Source organism: Fusarium redolens, assembly GCF_020744475.1.
Source record: "Fusarium redolens strain MPI-CAGE-AT-0023 chromosome Unknown BKA55scaffold_13, whole genome shotgun sequence".
In the NCBI taxonomy this organism is placed as follows: Eukaryota; Fungi; Ascomycota; class Sordariomycetes; order Hypocreales; family Nectriaceae; genus Fusarium; species Fusarium redolens.
The window spans coordinates 1,359,167-1,378,519 of NW_025763676.1; the positions used below are offsets into that span (position 1 = coordinate 1,359,167).

A 19,353-nucleotide genomic window follows, 5' to 3' on the forward strand; every position below is an offset into this window, starting at 1 on the left:
CTGCTTCATATTGTCGCCTTTTTAGGCATTGAGACAGCTTGTCTGCGTTGATACATGAGAGCATAGTTGTAGCGCTCATATGTGCCGAAGCCAACAGCTGAAACGAAGATGAGCAGCCAGACGCTCATCATGATAAGACCAATAGGGAGGACCATGAGCTGTACGCCTGGAAGGACAAAGGCGACAGTGCCGTTGTTGAGAGCGGCGACCTGATCGTCCACAGCAGCCGAGGCCATAGCGAAGTCGGACATGACTACATCTTGGGAGAAGACACCAGTGAGAAAAGCGGCTTCGTTGATGGAGACGTTGGTGCGGATGGTACTGCCTGTGCTGTTGCGGGCAGTGAGGGTGAGGGTTGGCATGATATGACCTTCGAGCTCGTCCCTGAGAAAGTCAATATATGTGAGTGAAGTGAGGGGTGAGAGTGAAATCTTACATGGTCATGTTATCCGTCATCTTGTCCGCATCAATTTTTCCAACCAACATGTATGATTGTAGGAGTTGCATTCCCTCTTGTCTCTTTCCCATACCAGGCTTTCCACCCGTAAGGCCTGTGCCGTTGACATCGGTAGGCTGAATTGGCATAACACTTGCGCCCTTATATGAGATTCCAACATTGATATCCTCTGGTGCAACAGCGGCAAAACTACCTCTTGCTTGAGATACTTGATATAGACGAATATCAGCCTCGAAAACACCTGTCTTCACATCGAGTGAGGGAAGGTTGTAGCACACGCATGTTCCAGAGGGATTTGTGCTCTTGTGCAGTCCACCAAGAACTGAACGGCATGCAGCGTTGGTGTCCATGTTCCAGGCCGTCATGTTCAACGAGCCATCCTTTGTCAAAGGGACATCTCCCGCGGGAAGCTGCTCGACTGTGGCGTTCCCATCGCGCTCAGCGAGCGGTGTTGATAGTAGGGAAACGTAAGGCCGGTGGAGAACATCATCAGCTGCTCGAATGAAGGACTCAATGGAAATGGCGGGTGATGACTGTGCTGTTACTGAAAGGGCGAAAAGGGCTGTTGCCGCGAGGCGAATTGACAAGGCCGAAGCCATTTTCTCGTGTATTCTCTTCCAAGCTCTTTCTGAGTGCGCTGCGTATCTTTCGTCTGGGTGATTTCCGTATGTCGTTTTTTATACCCGTGACACCGTGATCCGTAGCGATATCCAATCCGTTTTCTTTTTTCGTCCAACAGAATAACTTTCTTTCTTTCTTTTTTTTTCCCGTCCTGCGGTGAGAATTGATGTAATTGAACCACTGCCTTTTGGAGTGATTAGATGCGTCGAGCTGAATTGAGTGGGTATAGAATCTCAAAATCCCAATAATGAAGTCGTCGTGACAAAAAGGTAGCTCCACCACCGGCAACGATCGGTACTTATTATAAGAGATATGGAGTAAGGAAAGAAGAACAAGGAAGCAAAATAAGTTAAAGTATCGAAGATCAGCCAAGTGGCAGATCGTCTAATAGTAAAAGGAATAAAAAGAAGTACGAGAGAACAAGGGGGGAAGAAGAGAAAAAATTGGGGACCAGCCCACGCGCCGCTCGAATCGTACCAGACCAAGACAGACCTGGACTGACTTGACTTTTAACAGCCAAAAGAACGAGATTGAAAGGGAGGGGCGAAGAATCGAAAGTAGTAATGGGGCCCGGTAGAGCGGCACAGTTGGTCCTTTTAGCTGGCAGAAGGGTTTTGGGGAACGTGCTATCGTGGGACTGGCGGTTGCAAGGGGAATGCTTGGAAGTATGTTATTTGGTTGGTTGAAGAGCAGTTGAAACTATGGAACTACGAGGCTGTGAGCGGCTATCGAGTTGATATTGGCGATATAGGTGACATCAACTGGCATCGTGACGGCTGTTGTGCTTCACAATGGTAATAACAAAACACATATCGATGTTGACGAGTGACAGGCTTGTCTCGTCTGTGTTCTGGACTTGTCACAGGCAGGGCCAAGATGTTGGTTCTCTTCGCTTGGCTCCCTCGTTGTGGCGGTGTCAAGATCGGGGCCGTGGAGACTAGCGTGGACATGGCTGCAAACTCAATCACGAGAAACCAAGCCAAGCAGGCCAAGCAGTGCAGACCTTGGAGTGACTCTGGTGAGTGTGGTGGGTGAGGTCGTTTCAGGTTGGACTAGGGAGAGGGCGATTTTGGAACCGAGAGGTTTAGTTGTTGTTTGGCTTGGCTAGTGAAACGCTGAGAGAGAAACAGTACGCGAGAAATTTACAGGTATCATTCTATCCATCAGGCCATATCATCTTCAAATACATCTTCATAAACTTACAATATCTATTGATGCAGTCAAATTCACTTCAATATTCAGCCCTGGTCACCCAAGATCGCAGCCCAGGCCTGCCAACGGTCACTCTAACCTGCATGAGCATGGCCCCCGTGTCAGGGACCGCTAGGGGCAACGGCTGCCCTTAGCCAGGGGCTCTTCGGGCCATGACCCCTGTTCCGCATGGCGTCTCGCCCACTAGCTTGCGGCACCAGATCTGGTGGCTATTGGGTGCGCTCCCTGTCAACGTCAGTCCATTGTGAGTCGGTGATGGCTTCATCTTCAACTCTTGTTAGACGTTTTTCATGGACTTGGAATTCTCCATGAACCAGTGGATTTCTTCACGATGGCGCTTCGCGAAAATCCCATTAACGGTTTGTGAAACATGGCATCTGGTGACTTTTCTACTCGCCTGCCACATAGCCACTAGCGCCAAGGGATAAGGAGGTCAATTGAGTCAGACTTTTCCTCTACGATCCTCAGCTGCAGAATTTGTGGATGTTGATAGTGGCGCCAGATGAGGCGAAAAGTGTAGTGGCAGAAACGGCGTCGCCACGGTGAAACTCTCTTGCAACAGGAACGACGACCATCCGATCGGTATCTCGACGGCTCATGTATGATCGCCTTGGAAACGCGACTGATACCACACTCAGATATTGTTCTCAACCTTAGGGCATAAGACCTGGGATGAAACGTGTTGCAGGCTCTTTGCGATAAGTTTACCAGCCCTATAACAGAAGTCACCCTGAGATGCAAACATCTTGGCGGATGTTTGGGAACAACAATGATGATCATCAATACTACACTGTCAAAACACCTGAGGAAGAGTGGTACTGTTGACTAAGTGCGAAACAAAGTTCTAGAGCTGATGTTCCAAATCGGAAAGTTAAAAGTTTTCACGTTTGTTTTTCATGACTGCCGGTGTCGGTAATATTGCGTCTCGTCTATCTTATAGCTTTTATCTAGTGGTGATATGATAACAGATCAGGATGGCTGCGGCGTAGCCAGCTGAAATCAGCTGAACAGCCCAAGTCTAGAAGAGGTGGCATGATGTTTTTCGATTTATATTGACCTGGCTTTAACCAAACATACGTCTTAAATAATGATTCTCTAAGATCACACAAAGATGGCATCACTAGAAGCGATCGAGGCAGAACAAGAGCTTTTCTTTGTCAGTCTCAATCAAGATAAACCTATCACAGTGATACTCCTTCATGGCCTTCTCAACTCACATCTTGAGTGGTCCTACGTGATTCCTTACCTATCCGATTATCACATCATCGCCCCTGATATCAGCGGTCATTCTCAATCCCGTGATATTCTCCCTGCGAATATCTCCAGCTCCGCAGAGCGGGTGGCCGTGCTCATCCGGCGACACTCACATGGCGGCCGGGCCCACGTTGTCGGTCTCTCTATGGGTGCTTTCATCACTCTCCGTATCAGCCGGCAACATCCGGAGCTGGTCCTCTCTGCCATTGTCACGGCGGGGCACCCCATGAAGGGCCACTGGGCATGGGTCGCCCGTTATCCAAGCATCACCTACTACGCTATGTCAGTGCTTCTCGAACTCGTACCGACATGGCTGTATATGCTTGTGGCGGTCAAAGGTCGGGGCATGCGTCGCCATGAAGAACTACTAGAAGAGATGCGGCACAATAGGAGATGGGAAGTCATTCGTGCTGTGGACATGGGACTGTTGGAGCTCAAGTGGGAAGATATAAGGACGCTACCGGTGCAGACGCTGGCGATTGCGGCAGAGGGCATTGACGATGTTGAGGCGGTGAGGAGAATGGGCAGGGAAATGCCCGTTGAGGGATCGTTGGGTGCGTTTATCAGAGGAGCAGTACATACATGGAATTTGCAGAAGCCAAAGTTATTTGCAGATGTGATTAGAGCATGGATTGAGAAGAGCGCGTTGCCTGCAAGCTTGGAGATCTTGAAGTGAAATAGGACATTTGCTACCCTATCATTGCATCTATTGTAAATAATTGGTTTTTGGGCCTGAGCACCCACTAAATATTAGTCGCCTATGAGAAGGAGGGCATTGTCAATGAAACCCCCAGAGTTCAGTCTTAGTAATTGGAAACATGACGATAGTCAATAGCTTGATTTGAGGATAGGACAAAGGAAGCTATCCACATGAGACGAAACATTTCGAGCATCACAACCAATGTTAGGTATTGGTTGTCAGACCTTTTTTTCACCGACACATCTGGCAGCTATCCTTTTCTTCCTCCGCATTTTAGAGCCATTAATAATTGCTTTTCACGCACGCCATGTCTACAGGATGTCCCACAACGTCAAAATAAGAATCTCCTCGCTGCTGAAAAAACCTCGTCAGCGTTACATGCTTCGTTGGTTATTCGCAGGTCCCAAACATCAAAGCTTCTCCTGCAGCAAATCATCAACAGACACAAAGTAATTTATGACCATTGCTATTCATAGTGTCACGTGCTGACTGGCCTACTGGATCCATTCCCCGGGGGCCGTCCTGCAAGCTGCCGTTAGCGCTGGACTTTGAGGAGGAAGAGAGGAGAGAAGTAAGTAGAGCTTCAGCTGCGCCTCGTTACCTTTGAATCTGTCATCATTCCGCTCTTTGAAGGATTCTGGTTTTATTCTTCAAAGAGGAAATATCCTAAATAAATACTCAATTACTTCAACATCATCATTGATATTGTTACCAATGGTCAAAGACACTGCCCCCGCAGAGGCCGGAGAGCCCACTGCGGAACCTCAAGTCACCTACGCCTCAGGTCGTGTCGAGCAGCAGGGCCAAGCTGATTCACCTCCGGATTTGAGGCTGATTCACTACAACGACGTCTATCACTTGGACCCTTCGAGTGCTGAACCTGTGGGTGGTCTGCCAAGATTCATCAGCGTGTGCCGCGAGTACCAGGAAGGCGAGCAGTTCAAGGATCAGCCAAAAGCCCTGACGCTTTTTTCTGGAGATGTCTTTAACCCGAGCTTGGAGAGTACTGTGACCAAGGGTGAGTTTTATAATCCGGGAATGATGGCTTTTATATGTAGATATTGACGATTTGACTCAGGTCAACACATGGTTCCCGTTCTTGATCTGATTGGAACGGACTGCTCTTGTGTAGGGGTGGGTAGGTCATACCACCCTTGACCGACTTGGTAACTAACCAGCCTCAAATTACAGAACCACGACTTCGATTTTGGTGTCAAGCAGTTTGAGCATCTCTCAAGCCAGAATAAGTTCCCCTGGCTGCTCGCAAACGTCATCGACCATGACATTGGCGGTGACACACCCATTGGCCATGCGAAGAAGACACATATGATCACCACTTCGAATGGCATCAAGGTTGGTCTCATCGGTTTGGGTGAGAGAGAGTGGCTTGAGACCATCAACAGTTTACCGCCCAATCTGGAGTACAGATCCGCCACTGCTGTTGCCAAGGAGCTCGTCCCAAAGTTGCGGGAGGATGGTGCAGAGATAATTGTCTGTCTAAGCCATATGCGAGAACCCAATGACAACAAGTTGGCAGAACAGACAGAAGGACTCATCGATATCATACTCGGCGGACACGACCATTTCTACGCCCACAGCCTCATCAACGGGACTCACGTGCTTCGATCTGGTACCGACTTCAAGAACCTGAGTTACATTGAGGCTCGTCGCAAGGAAGACGACCCTTCCAAGTGGGATTTTGACATCTGGCGAAGAGATATTGTTTCGTCTATCAAGGAGGACCCTTCAACGCTAAAAACGGTAGATGAACTCACCTCAAAGCTCAACCAATCGTTGGCAAGGCCTATTGGGTACACTGCTACACCTCTGGATGCTCGTTTCAGCACAGTTCGCCTTAAGGAGTCCAATATTGGAAACTTTGTATGCGATGTCATGCGGCAGCACCATGGCGCTGATTGCACTATCATGGCATCTGGTACTATCCGTGGCGACCAAATCTACCCCCCAGGTGCGATTCGCATCAAAGATATCACGACATGCTTTCCATTCGAGGATCCTGTCGTGCTGCTCAGAGTGACAGGTCAAGCTATTTTCGACGCACTCGAGAACAGTGTAGCCATGTATCCTGCTCTGGAAGGTCGATTTCCCCAGGTTTCCAATATTAGATTCGAGTTTGATCCCTCGCGACCTAGAGGGGAGAGAGTGTTGTGGGCGGAAATTGGTGGAAAGCCGTATGAGCCGGAGAAGCTCTATGTGCTTTGTACCCGAGGGTACATGGGACGAGGAAAGGGTAAGTTAATAACAACGTACAGACAGAGAACGGAACGCTAACAGCGATGGCAGATGGTTTCACCAGCTTGCTGGTCAAGTCTGAGGGCGGACAAGCGGAGGAGATTATCGAGGAAGAAAATGGCATTCTTATCTCAGCCATGCTGCGTCAGTACTTCATGGGCCTTTTGACAGTAGGACGATGGAAAAACCTCGCGCAACACTGGGTCAAGGTTGCGCAAAAATGCGAGACCCCCGTCTCACCCGTCAGAACTACTTTCAACGTCGACTTTCCCAGCCTCAAGTCCGTAGCAGAGAATCTACCCAAGGACAAACGCACCGAGAGTGTGACGAAGGACGCAAAAGACCCCTGGGGCAGGTTCCTCAAGCGCCGCTTCAGCATCAACATGAAGCCCCACGACGACAACGAAACTAGCGACGAGGAACTTCATGAAAAGGATCGTGAGGAGGAAGAGTTTGAAGATCCTGACGGCGCGAAACTCGATTTTGAGATCCTCTTAATGCGCAAGTTCTTCACGAAGTGGGCGCTCAAGGCAAAGGTTAAGACTAGTATCTGTGATCCTCTCAAAGAGGGCGAGTACACGGTTGATTGGACAACTTGCATTGCTCCAGTGGTCGACGGACGAATTGTCATGACCGGAGCGTCTACACCAAAAAATTAGATGAGACGAATGACGGATGGATCACCTCGAAGAAGACAAGGATTACGAATAGAACGGATCATAAAATAAATAAAATTAGGCCTCAATTTTCAGCATCCCTCGTATTTCGAGTATTCATTTGTAGGATAAAGTGCTGGAGCTATTAATATCGACCTACAGCCTCACACCAAGCCTCATCTGAGGCGGAATCTGCTGGGCAATCGTCATAACCTATGACTCTTGATGTCACATTGGATCGGCATTGTCGTTGAGCCTCAGCAACTTAATGGGGCCTGAACTAAGGCACTTTGAGTATCTTGATTCGATCAGATCTCGTTGTCGTAAATGACAAGCCGTAGCGCCTCTCTGCAGCCAATGTCTGGCGTGGCTATCGTGGAATATGCAGGACACGAAACTCTTCACCGTTACAATCGCTAAATCTGCTGCAGGGCTTTTTGCGAATAACTGCAATGCATAAATCAAAGACATCATATCACCTGAGGAATTAACCTGATGGCATATGATATGTTGGTTCATTCAAGGCACACTACGAATCGATACAGGCATGAGAGATTCAGCGGACTGGTATTGGAGGACTGAGACCTGGAGCCAAGACGCGGACTTTTCTTGTTCAATCCTTTCGGAAAGCTACCATAAGAAGGACAACATCAATTCGTCACTACGCAGCATGGCAGCTCGTATAAGACCCCTGATACCACATCCATATCCATGTCTCTTGTCAATCAAACTAGAGTCGAGAGAAGCTTCCTTAGCTCATGATCGCCTAAACTTTCATTCTACCGAGATGTTGTGTCAACCGTTTACATCGACGTAGTATTCCGAGGCCGAGGCCTACAGATACAAGAGATCCGGCAGTATATCTGTAAATCACATTCGCAACCAATATTGGCAAATTCAAACCTCACTATCAGTTACATGAGTTCTTGAACTCACCGACTCTAGCCTCATCTGCAGAGTCAAGGCCAAGCCAAAGTTTGCCGCCATGGATCGTCGACGTGGCTTACGGGAAGTTGGACGCCACTACCCCGGCTCACCGGTTTTCCAGAAGCCGATCGACGTGATTGGGCATCTAAAAGTGACGTTGCCAACCATGGAGGAGAACAGAAAAAGAAATGAAATTGCTTCTAACAGGTTCGCGGGGTACAGGGTATGGCCTTGTTCAGTATAGTGGCGGAGATGTTTTGCGAGGAAAAAGAAAAGAAAGCCAAAGCAACAAGGTTTGAGATGAAGCAAGGAGGACTAAACAGGGCTTGGGATTGCGTGTCGAGGATCACCATTGTTTGTGGCTGTTGGTTGACGAGAGGTCATCGTTATGAGGACAAAGAAAATGAGGGTCGTAATGAAGCGGTTGAGGCAAATGGCGATGTCACTATAGCTCAACGCCATATCCAATCGCTGACTGTATCATGGGCAGCCTGCAAAGTAAACAAGGGAATAGTAATCATGAACGAGGTTGTTCTCACCTATCTCTTACACGATACCGGGATGCTGGTACGTGGCGTCGAGTCTTTGTCACTAGTAAACTTACCAAACCTCGAATCCCTACTTCAGCTGAGGTCAACCATACAATCAGAGTTCGACTTACTAGCTAAGCCTAGGATTCACATCCTCTGTAGATCCCTCTCATGTGCCGAAGTTTCGAGCACTATCCCGTGACATCCCCCTCATGCATCGAACCCTGTCTCAAGTAAGGACTTCTCGACCTTGATTGCTTCTTCACTTTGACTAGCCCGTTCTGACTTCTCCTATCATCGTCATGTTAGACGTCGGACCGGAAGACCGGGTGTTAACGAGCTATTTTCTGGCTGACTGTCACTAGCTGAAACCTTAGAACGAGGAGCATCTTTGCATCGTGGTCCGGAATAGATTCCTGTTGGGCCTTGTGTTGGATGCCTTCGTGCACCCCGAGGTCGTATGCCTGAGCGAACGAGAGGCATAACTCCGCCTTGACCTCCTCAACGAGTCGGTTAACTAACGTGTCCTGTCCAACAACCCTTCTATGCTGTCCCTCCCAACTCTTTATCTCGTCTCGACAATATCAACTTCGCCTCACACCGGATAGTCACCGGAAAACCCAATCACGACTTCGAAGAGACGACTCTGTATCTTGTTGGGCCGCTCCGGGTAACACAGAAAAGCTTCTCGGTGTACAGACAACGGAGTAATTCCACAATTACGTCTATTGCCATATCGAGATAAAGCATCCGTTGGCAGCTCGGCCCGTACTGCATTAGTGCCCGGATTCAGGAGACGAATGTTTGACAGTTGAGGCCTTCCGCACCTGCGTCCTATAGGCTACGGACTCTCACCGACCGGCCTACAGAATAGAGACGTTGCATTAGTGCCCGAAGCTGAGGCTGCTTATAAGAGGCGAACGAAAAAAGAAAAGGTATATATAACAGATGGGATTCTCCAAATCAAACCTTTTCGAGATGTTGACATGGGGTGTTAAGGTTCACTATCGCGGGGTATTGGAAATAAGACTAGACTGTCTGAACTCCCTAACACTAGCTGTATGCAAAAGCAAGACTCCACAGTAAAGGGACCAAGAAAAAGCAATGTCTCCTTCCAAAACTCATCATATTGAGCCATGGAAACTCACGGCTTCTGAGGCCCTTGGGAAGATCCAGGCTGATGAGATGACGGTCCAAGAGTATGCTGAGTCTTTACTTGAAAGGATCCAGGCACGCGATGAAGACGTCAAAGCCTGGGCGTATCTGGACGAAAAGAGGGTCATGCAGCAAGCAAGACTTCTAGACGAGATCCCTAAAAAGAATAGAGGACCTCTTCATGGACTTCCAATCGCTGTGAAGGATGTCATTTACACAAAAGGTAAGCTGGCCCTTATGTCCAATACTATGATCGGAGCTTACTTATTTTATAGACATGCCTACTCAGTTCAACTCGCCACTCTATGACGGACATTTTCCCGAGACAGATGCTGCTTCCGTCCGAATCCTTCGTCATGCCGGTGCTCTCATCTTCGGTATGTTCTTCATACGCCTTCCACACTGGCAACTAACAGGCTAGGCAAAACAACTACCACCGAGTTCGCTGCTATCCATATTGGCCCCAAGACTCATAACCCTCATGACCCCCTACGCACTCCGGGCGGATCATCCAGCGGCTCTGGTGCTGCTGTTGCCGATTTCCAAGCCCCCATGGCCCTTGGCACACAGACAGGCGGATCCATGATTCGTCCCGCGTCGTTCAATGGGATATATGGGTTCAAACCAACCTGGAACTCTGTATCTCGCGAAGGTCAGAAGATATACGCTCTGATGTATGATACTCTTGGATGGTATGCACGATGTGTTCAAGATCTGGTCCTCCTGGCCGACGTCTTTGCTCTTCAGGATGACGAAGACAAAGATCATTCTTTCCAAGGCATTGTAGGAGCACGTTTCGCAATTTGCAAGACGAGCGTCTGGCCTATGGCTGGTCCCGGAACACAAGACGCTCTCGCCCGCGCTGCGGATCTTCTCAGATCACATGGCGCAGAAGTACATGAGCTTGAGCTTCCTTCGGCATTCGATAATGTGCCAGAGTGGTATCGCATTGGGCTTCATACCGAGGGTCGTACCTCATTCCTACCCGAGTATAGAGTTGGAAAGGACCAAATCGGCCAAGTCTTGATCGAACATGTCGAGAACTCCGATAATTTCACTCACAAGACGCAACTGATGGCTAGCGACAAGTTGGCTGCCATGAGGCCTGTCTTCGACTTTATTGCCTCGCAGTATGCAGCTATCATCACGCCGAGTGTACCAGATGAGGCTCCTGTTGGTCTGGAGAGTACAGGAAGCCACGTTTTCTGCGCGATGTGGAGTGTAAGTGACAAATTCTGTACGAAACTTACAATAACTGACGATCGTGTAGGGACTTCATGCCCCAGTCTTGAACATACCAGGCTTTAAGGGTGACCACGACATGCCCATCGGCCTCTCCCTCGTCGCACCGCGATATCGTGACCGTCACCTCTTGGAGGTCGGCAAGGCGGTCGGTGAAATCTTCGAAGCCGAAGGCGGTTGGGAGAGCAAGATTGTGTAAGAAAAAGAAGATTGTAAGAGTAGGCTGTAAGGATTAAGATTGAAAACGGGAAACAGAACATAGAGGGCCATTGAATGGCGCACGGAAATTCACAGGTAGATTGAATCATACACATGATGCATATCGTCTGCAATACTTCTAGAGTGGATGTTGAATACTTTTGTAGATTTTCCCATCAGAGCTTTAACGACTTGACCCACATCAACAGGAGTCTATATCTCACAGCCACCCTCCATCTGAAATGCGGACATTATTTGCTCATTACAAAATACCAACCGCGCCTGTAAGCCCGGGCATAAAGCCTTTGCTGCCCGATACCCAATATGACAACTCAATAATTGGCTTGAACGGTACAAACCAACATAATACTCGGAAACGCACAGCTCGTGTGAAAGCTCTATGGCTAAGGAAAACGCGGGGGTGAGTGGAAAGGGGGCGATATGCCCAGTTGGATATGATCAAAACGTGCCTTGTAAAAGACCTGAGTTATTCGTTGAGAACTCATTGCTTTGCCGGCAGGAGCTTGTCGATACACGCGATAGCCTGTCGTTTGTGAGTAAGACGTAAAAAGATTTAGGAGCAGGCACTTACGTCGTCAGCTAGGATGCCTTGGTTTCGGAGATAATGACCCATTCCCTTGACGAGCTCGAGCTGCTCATCGGGATTGAGGCTGGTGATTGCGGTCTCAAGAACGCTGCCAAGGCTGACCTTGTGGATAGCAATGAAGGTGTGGAAGTACATGTAGGCAAAGAAACCCATGATGAACTGGCAGTCCATGCGGTCAGTGATACCTCCATGTCCGGGAATAGAGTCGCCAAAGTCCTTGATCTTGAATGTGCGCTTGAGACCCGAAGCAAAGAATCCGCCAAAGGGAGCGATCAGAGAGGCAAAGGTAGCCAAGTTAAGGGCGTGGATCTGCATGGGAGCAATGGTAACGGAGAAGTTCGCAGTATCAGGGAGGAAGAACAGCTCGGGTAGCTCGTAGGTCTTGGGAAGGAAGACTGGGTTGGGATCGCACTTTAGACCAGTGAATATGTTGGCGCCCAGGTCATTGACAGGGCAGATAAAGTACTTGGATCGCATCATGATGCTGGAGAGGAGCATGGCGAAAATGATGGTCATAATCCAAGCACCGACGAAACCCTCTACGGTCTTCTTGGGAGAGAGCTTGATGAGCTGGGTGCGCCCGAAAAGAATACCGCAGATGTAAGCAAAGATATCGTTGGTGATGACCAGAGCAGCGGGCAGGAAGAACCAGATCATGCCCTCAAAGACATTGTTCATGATGAAATGAGCCTGGACCACAATGAGGTACAGAGCCATGTGTGTCCAAGCAAAGTTAGTGAACTGGAACTTGTAGTGTCCAGCTTGGAGAGAAGTGACAAAGAAAACAAAGCCTAGTCGCGATTAGTCTGGAGAGTCCAACCCAGGGAGCGAGTTTCTTACCGAACACATAGAGAATGAAGCTGATGAAGCGGTGGTGAGTAGCCAGAGGTAACAGGACCTTGTCAACCAGAATGATATGCTTAAAGTAGTAGATGACCGTCTCGCCATAGAGAAAGTACATGGTAGTCGCCAGCCAGTACCAGTTGAGACTCTTAGTAGATCGCAGGGAGCGGGCGCGGCTGGGAACATTGGCAATGGCGATGACTTCTTTGAAGGAGACGATCTGGATAGCGGTGATGATGCAGATGATGTAGATGTGGCCCATGAAGAGTGCGGCGAAGAACAGCGCAAACATGACAAAGGTCCAGAAAGTGCGCGTTATGAAGTTTGCCTTTTTCTTTTCGTACTCGGCTTGCTTTTCGCTAACTGCTGGTTGCTTCTGCGAAGGTGGTTAGCTGAATTCTGGGATTATTTGGGCAATGCCTCGAGCCAAACACGAGATCTTCGGGATGCGGCCATGCCGCTTGTTCTGATTCTGCGTACCTCGTCCACTGTTTCCAGCTGTCCCGAGGATTGGGACTTGAGCTTGGTGGGAGAGCCACCATCCTCGCTGCTGAAGCTTGATCTTCGTCCATCAGAGCCGTTGCGATTGGGGAACCTAACCCCTCTCTTTGGACGAGCCATTTCTGTTGATATTTGGTATCTGAATGCGCTGAAAAAGGCGCTAGAGGTTTTTATTGCTGATTATTGCCAACAATTCCGGCAATGAGGTTGTTGGCGGTTGACGGACGGGCGATAGACTCGAGTCGCTGGCGCGATCGCAGCTCTAATTGAAGCTGTGGTGAAAATGACAGTTGTCTGTTGTCGAAAATTTGCTCCAAGCGACCTGTGACGTCGTTGCGCAGACCTGGGTCAAGTTCGTGTGGGTTACGGGGTCAGGAGTCGACAATTCGCTTCGTGTTGAAATAAATCGTCACGGTCGGAAGAAGCTAAGCCAGGCCAAACACAAAAATGCTGCCACGTGAGAAGGGCTTCTAAGGAGCGAAAGATGGTGCGCGGTTGAGTGGGCAAAAGAGCTCACTTGTCGCGATAGTTGTGACGATGTTGGAAGAACAGGAAATGGTGGTTTGAAAAGTCAAGCCGTTTCTAGCCCCGGTCTGCAGCTCAGCCTAGCATAGCATTTCTAAAAGTGGATGGTAGATTAGGTATTACGCAGTGACGCTGCCTCTGGCTCTGCCAAGTCAACTACAGACAAGCTACAGCACCTCCTACGCAATGCAGGCTAACAGCATGATCAAATCTCACCCCAAAATCCTCCAGAGGAACCAATCGAGTCCCTGAACGACCACCCGGCCACTGCGGCTGTGGCTTGACGTGTTCCGGCCTTTCCAGCGGGCTTCCACCGTCTCCCTTCGGAGTCTTAGATTGCGCCAAGGGAGCGGGCAACGGACTCTAGAAACCGCCGAGTGACCTTCCAATTCCATTGCACCTGTATATCCGGGCTGCCTCTTATGTTTGAGCTTTGCAGACTCTCAGCAAGCTCTGGTATACTCCCAAGCAGATGCCCATTGTTACTGATAGCTGGGAAATTGAGAGCTGCCCCAGACGCAGGGGCTTATTAGTTGTGGGACAACCCCCCGTCTCTTGGGATCCATTTTATAGATCTGTTGAGATTCGTCCCGGTCAAGAAATGGAGATTACGAAGAATGTCGGTAATTTTGAGCAAGAAGCCCTAACAAAGAAGAAGAAACGCCAAGCATGACAGCTAATTGTTGCAAAGAACAAACCCGTAATATCCGCCGGTAAACCTCCACTCAAGCTACTAACTCATGTCGCTCTCTTACATATACGCGTGTCTCAATCTGCAACTTCATTGCAAGCATATGGCCCAATGCCGCAGAAGCATATTTTCACGTATGCCGAGTATTTCATCAGGGTCCAAGGGACTGGTGAGTCTCTCCACAAACTGTCAAAGCTGGAAGCTTGATGAGGTCAATGACGCACTTGGCCCTTCACATGCTCAAAACCTGCTCCGCAACGGTGCGCCTCACTTGTTCAGACCGTGGCTGCACGAAACAACCGCCACATTTTCTGTCTGCATACCCTACACGTGACCTCGCGACGCGTTCCTAGAGTCTTTCTATCCCATTACACGAAACCGTGATCAACGACAATACCGTTTGAGATGAGCCAACAATAAAGCTTTGTATTTCTGTTCAATGGATCTCTCCTCTGATATGAAAACAGCCATCAAAGATGGATCTCGACGACGAGTTCTCCGATGACGGTTTCGACGACATCCCTGCCAATGCCCTCCAGGAACTCGAGGATAATGCAATACAACTCACGCAAGTCCAAGCCCAATCGAAGACATTGACACAGCGTTCGCGGATCGAATCCCCAGAAATTGTCTGGATAGAAGACGATGACCTCGATACGACCGAAGTGACGAATGATGCTGGTGTTCCTATTGGGAGGCCAGTTGTAGATAGCAATCTACAACAAAACCCATCATCTCAAAGCTACTACTTGGACTCTCGACGTTCAGTTCCACCTCCAAATCCGCGATGGAACCCTGTTGTCGACCCCTCGAAGCGGCGGCCCATGGGCCAGGTACCTCAACAACCTTACAATGCTGGACCACCTCATCAGCCCATGTACACCTCCCAGCAATTCCAAACCCAGAGCTCCAACTTCGTTCGTGCTCAGCCAAGTCAATTCGCTCGGCCTGCCCTGCCACAAAACAGACCAGGAGCTTCTCAACAATCGCAAAATCAACCCGGCGATATCTTGTCGGCACTGCAACAGCGAGTTCGAGTTCTTGAGGATCAACTCAAGGCAGCTCTGGGAGAAGCTTCGATTGTCCGATCCAATTTTGTCAAATCAAATGAAGAGCACGCTGCAGAGGTTGCTCGTCTAAGCAAGGCCAATGCCGAACAATTGGCGAAACAGGAGCGGATTGCTGAGGCAGCTGTTGCCGCTGAACAAAATGCCAACACCGAACTTCAATTCCTACAACGTGATATGAGGGAGGTCAGCGATCGAGTTCGCCGCAAAGAGCCCGCTGTTGGACCTTCGGGGGGAGTAACGACTCCCAAGAAAGCAACCAAGTCATGGGTAGCTGATGGGTTTGATGAGATGGACATTGTTGTAAGTCCAAGTAAGGGTCAAGGACGCAGCAGAAATCCAGGCTCAGTGGCCTTACACGTCGGCGAGAGAACACCAAGCAAAGGGAAAAGGAAACGGCCGACTGTTGACAGTCCTATTATGGCGTTGGAAACTCATACCGACAGCTTCACGAGTAGTACCGGGAAGCCAGAGGCTCCAGTACACCAAGTGCCACTTGTGGTAGCGCCGCCACCTGCCGTACTCTTTGAGGTTTGTCTGACCCCTCCCGGCTGTTTGGCACTATGCTCATCATATCTAGTTTCTGCCGCTTGTTCTTGACCATGGAGCCCCTCAGCCGACACTTGACATATTGTCTCGCTTTTCCTTCAACGATGACAAGAATACCTCCCTTTCCGCTATCATATTCCAGAAAATACCTCTGATGGGGAGTCCGGATCGACCGATGCAGCTACTTGTGGATTTTGCAAATCTCATGGTCAATATGTGGAATCGTTGTCATGAGGAGCAACTCTGGGAGCCCATTAAATATTTGCTCTCCATCATCTCTTTCATTTTCTCACTCCACGCATCAGAAGTCGTTCCTTTCGTTTTGCCGAATCTGACACCACCCGCTCAAGCCACAATCTGTACTCTGGCTGAATGGCAGCACCGTATACGAGAAGGTGAGCAACGGTTGAAGAATGATGATTTCCAGGCAATGAAGGAGCATATCAAGATCGTTGACATTTTATCGGTCTTGTATACAAGCGCATTAGCTTGTTCCACTGCAATGGATGTAACAGAAGATGAAATTAAGCCCAAGGCGACGGTCTTTTGGAGATGTATAAAACCGGATATGGTTTATAAACTCCTGAGCCCAAAACAAGAGCTTTCCGATATCTTGGGCATGCTCGAGCTCCTGACAACCTCGGCACTTCCAGACTCAATTGGCCCAGTTACAGACGACGAAGATTCTCATGTGGCTAGTCATGTCATCAATCATGTTACAAACAAGCTTACGGACTACCACCCATCAGTAACTACCCGCCATGAGAAATCTACGTTATGCTTGGCTGCTTTGCGAACGCTCATCGCTTTTTCACGCCATCCTTTTGGCGCTAAAGAGCTTGCGTCTCACAGTCTAGCCCTCCCTCGCCTTGTAGCCTGCCTCAGCATGTCTATAGACGAGCTGTACGACCAACCTATTCCTTTCAACATCTTACCACAGACATCTGAGACCAAGGATATACGGCAGGGATTGAGTACGGCGCCATACTCGGCAAGCCTATATCGGATCATCTCACAATGCGTTTTTTTGATCCATGCTTTGGTGACAGGCCCTGATACTGCCAATCTCGCAGACATTAGCGAGAAGCTTTCCATGGCTCACGGGGGAAGCCAAAGGTATCTTCTTGCCTTGGGAAGGCTTGCTTTTGCCGAAGAAGATTTAGTGATGGAGGCCGGGATTGATGGGGAGACGGTCGAGGCAGCCCATGAGTTGCTCGAACTAGAGGTGACGCCAGATGAGGGCGAGGTAGTGAATGAAGCATTTGGGGGCTAAAGTGGTGGGGTACTACATACCCGGCGTTTTGATGGATGATGGATTTGATCTTGGCATTGTGATTACGCATTAAGACAGTTACGTGCAGTTGCCTGGCGTTGAGGGTAGACATTAGACGAGATACCACAAGGCGGTCAGTCACATTACGGACGGTGTTGAAAATTGCTATATGACTGTTGGCTAGACAGAATTTGATGTTGAATGACCACGGCCACTACCAATATTTTGTACCAATCAAACAGTGACACAGGAAGTTCTCCGAGATGCCTTCAGATCCTCATTCTTGCGAGTTCGCCTCTAACCATTGTAAGAGACGTGGACGTGATCCCTGAAGTTTTCTTAGCTTATTTGACCTCACTGTCGATGCAGTAGTTACCTACCAGTGGTTCTGAGTCAGGTCGCCGCGATCTTCCATGGTTCGCCAGTTCTCCCAGTTCTTCTCAGTTTTATCGACAGAGGTAGTCCAGATCTTCTGCCCCCAAATGACATACTTGAGGTTGAGAGTGTTGCGATTCCTCATGCACCACTCAGCGATTTCTTTTCCAGAGAGCGTAGCAGACTATGCTTCATCAGTATTCCATGTTTCGATTTTAGAAAGGATCGGAAAAAGGCACTTACACCGCCGGCATCAGAGCACATGAAGTCAGTTGCAAGACCACAGCAATGATCGGAAGATCCAGGGCAGGAGCAATCTCTCTTGCATCCAATCTCCCTGACCCTACCAGGAAACTGATTCACCACCGCCTTGGCAGCGTTAACAGAAACCTGCTTGCAAGCACCGACAGCTGGGATTGTGGGTGCAGAATACCCTCCGAAGCCTGTGGCAGCAGAAGAGCAGCATTTCATCTGTGCGGGCCCAGGACACTGGTTGCTAGCAGAGGTGCCAGCGCAATCAGAACTCCAGCGGCAGTTTCCGGAAGAGCAGGTTGGCTTGGAGCAGCATTTGACGTTGGCAGCATCGGCAGGGCATGCGCCAGAGATGGCGGTGCCGCCAGCGGAGGTGCAGGCTGCTTCAGTGATGCATACACCTGCTCGACCACTGGGGCCGTAACATGGCTCGTTGGTAGCGCAGAGGGCATGGGAGGATAGGAGGAGGGTAAGGAAGATGGATAGGGTTGAGGAGTGCATTTTGATGGTTCAAGAGGCTAGAGTTTGACTGAGTGTTTTGTTAAGAGTGATGGGTGAGAGCCACGAGTGCTCCGACCTATGGTATCCTCCATAGTTTTTATATACCTCCAATGTTTTTGTGGTATGGTCCAAGATCGTCATTCGTCCCACGCACTACTGTAAGAGAAAATCCAAGTTTCGAGTTGATCATCATCGTGTGACACCCGTCCAAGCTTATTCCATCATGCCACTCTCCAATTTTAACAGACCGAAGCATCTTTTTGGGAAAGTGTTTCATCGAGAGTGTTTGTGAGTTGCCTCTCTTTTCAGCTCTGTATGCATCTTTCTTGTAAGTGCGATATATGAACTTGAAATCTGCCGATGATCTTCTTCAGCTCTTCTTGATTAGACTTCAAGGGGGGCATGTCACTCTGGCGATCGGGGGGATAGCCGTTGATGATCATGCTTGGCGTTTTCGGTCCGTCGCGGCTCCATGCGTCCGTTATACGGGTCGAAAAACACACGAGTTAAGTCTTGAGTGTATAGTCTTTGTTGAAACACATATCACCTTTGTATTGAGAGTCGTATCTACAGCTCCGAGGTCAACTCTGTAGATCAACCCTAGAACAATCTGCGGAGCCTTCTCTCTTTGACAGCCGATCAGAGCATGAATGTATTCCGTCTATATCTGAAATCGCGGAATTGAAAACAACCCCTGCATGATGTGACTTCAAGAATTATTGAACAGGAATGCTTGTCAACCATGCGTCGGTGGCTTGTTTTATCTTAACAACGGTGCGCAAGAAAGACGGAGGTTTGACCGGCTTAAGCTTAGATATAAACGTGAGTATGGGCTGGGGAAACAATTGGACGGGAGATAGGCGAGAATCCGGCCAAGAAACAGTGATTGGCTAGAGTGCGCGACGATCTCTGCAAAACAGCGATTTCCCACCTTCCTAGAGAGTGTAGATGTTTCAGACAACAA

At 49.1% G+C, this 19,353-nt stretch overlaps 7 protein-coding genes across 7 annotated transcripts; 4 read left to right on the forward strand and 3 right to left on the reverse strand.

Annotated features, from left to right (window-relative positions):
* Positions 1–5: 5 nt before the first annotated feature.
* BKA55DRAFT_693381 (uncharacterized protein) lies at positions 6–1,056 on the reverse strand (the record flags this gene model as incomplete). The annotated part of the gene is made up of 2 exons (XM_046199907.1): positions 6–384; positions 437–1,056. The coding sequence occupies 2 exons, from the start codon at positions 1,054–1,056 to the stop codon at positions 6–8; spliced, it is 999 nt and encodes a 332-aa protein (XP_046046655.1).
* A 2,345-nt stretch (positions 1,057–3,401) lies between these two features.
* Positions 3,402–4,220, forward strand: BKA55DRAFT_518093 (Alpha/Beta hydrolase protein; the record flags this gene model as incomplete). Its single annotated transcript, XM_046188244.1, has 1 exon — positions 3,402–4,220. One exon carries the CDS (start codon positions 3,402–3,404, stop codon positions 4,218–4,220), a length of 819 nt encoding a protein of 272 aa, XP_046046656.1.
* A 738-nt stretch (positions 4,221–4,958) lies between these two features.
* On the forward strand, positions 4,959–7,156 carry BKA55DRAFT_693383 (Metallo-dependent phosphatase-like protein; the record flags this gene model as incomplete). Its single annotated transcript, XM_046199908.1, has 4 exons — positions 4,959–5,262; positions 5,323–5,378; positions 5,436–6,495; positions 6,549–7,156. 4 exons carry the CDS (start codon positions 4,959–4,961, stop codon positions 7,154–7,156), a joined length of 2,028 nt encoding a protein of 675 aa, XP_046046657.1.
* Positions 7,157–9,297: 2,141 nt separating this feature from the next.
* Positions 9,298–11,319, forward strand: BKA55DRAFT_113475 (amidase signature domain-containing protein). Its single transcript, XM_046184738.1, has 5 exons — positions 9,298–9,545; positions 9,610–9,988; positions 10,041–10,142; positions 10,187–10,986; positions 11,036–11,319. Exons 2-5 carry the CDS (start codon positions 9,715–9,717, stop codon positions 11,204–11,206), a joined length of 1,347 nt encoding a protein of 448 aa, XP_046046658.1. The 5' UTR covers positions 9,298–9,545; positions 9,610–9,714; the 3' UTR covers positions 11,207–11,319.
* A 388-nt stretch (positions 11,320–11,707) lies between these two features.
* On the reverse strand, positions 11,708–13,276 carry BKA55DRAFT_693385 (cytidylyltransferase family-domain-containing protein; the record flags this gene model as incomplete). Its single annotated transcript, XM_046199909.1, has 4 exons — positions 11,708–11,749; positions 11,798–12,603; positions 12,653–13,031; positions 13,136–13,276. The coding sequence occupies 4 exons, from the start codon at positions 13,274–13,276 to the stop codon at positions 11,708–11,710; spliced, it is 1,368 nt and encodes a 455-aa protein (XP_046046659.1).
* Positions 13,277–14,848: 1,572 nt separating this feature from the next.
* On the forward strand, positions 14,849–17,261 carry BKA55DRAFT_542437 (uncharacterized protein; the record flags this gene model as incomplete). Its single annotated transcript, XM_046190484.1, has 2 exons — positions 14,849–15,970; positions 16,020–17,261. The coding sequence occupies 2 exons, from the start codon at positions 14,849–14,851 to the stop codon at positions 17,259–17,261; spliced, it is 2,364 nt and encodes a 787-aa protein (XP_046046660.1).
* A 297-nt stretch (positions 17,262–17,558) lies between these two features.
* Positions 17,559–18,389, reverse strand: BKA55DRAFT_518486 (uncharacterized protein; the record flags this gene model as incomplete). The annotated part of the gene is made up of 3 exons (XM_046188273.1): positions 17,559–17,589; positions 17,642–17,820; positions 17,880–18,389. 3 exons carry the CDS (start codon positions 18,387–18,389, stop codon positions 17,559–17,561), a joined length of 720 nt encoding a protein of 239 aa, XP_046046661.1.
* Between the last annotated feature and the right edge of the window lie 964 nt (positions 18,390–19,353).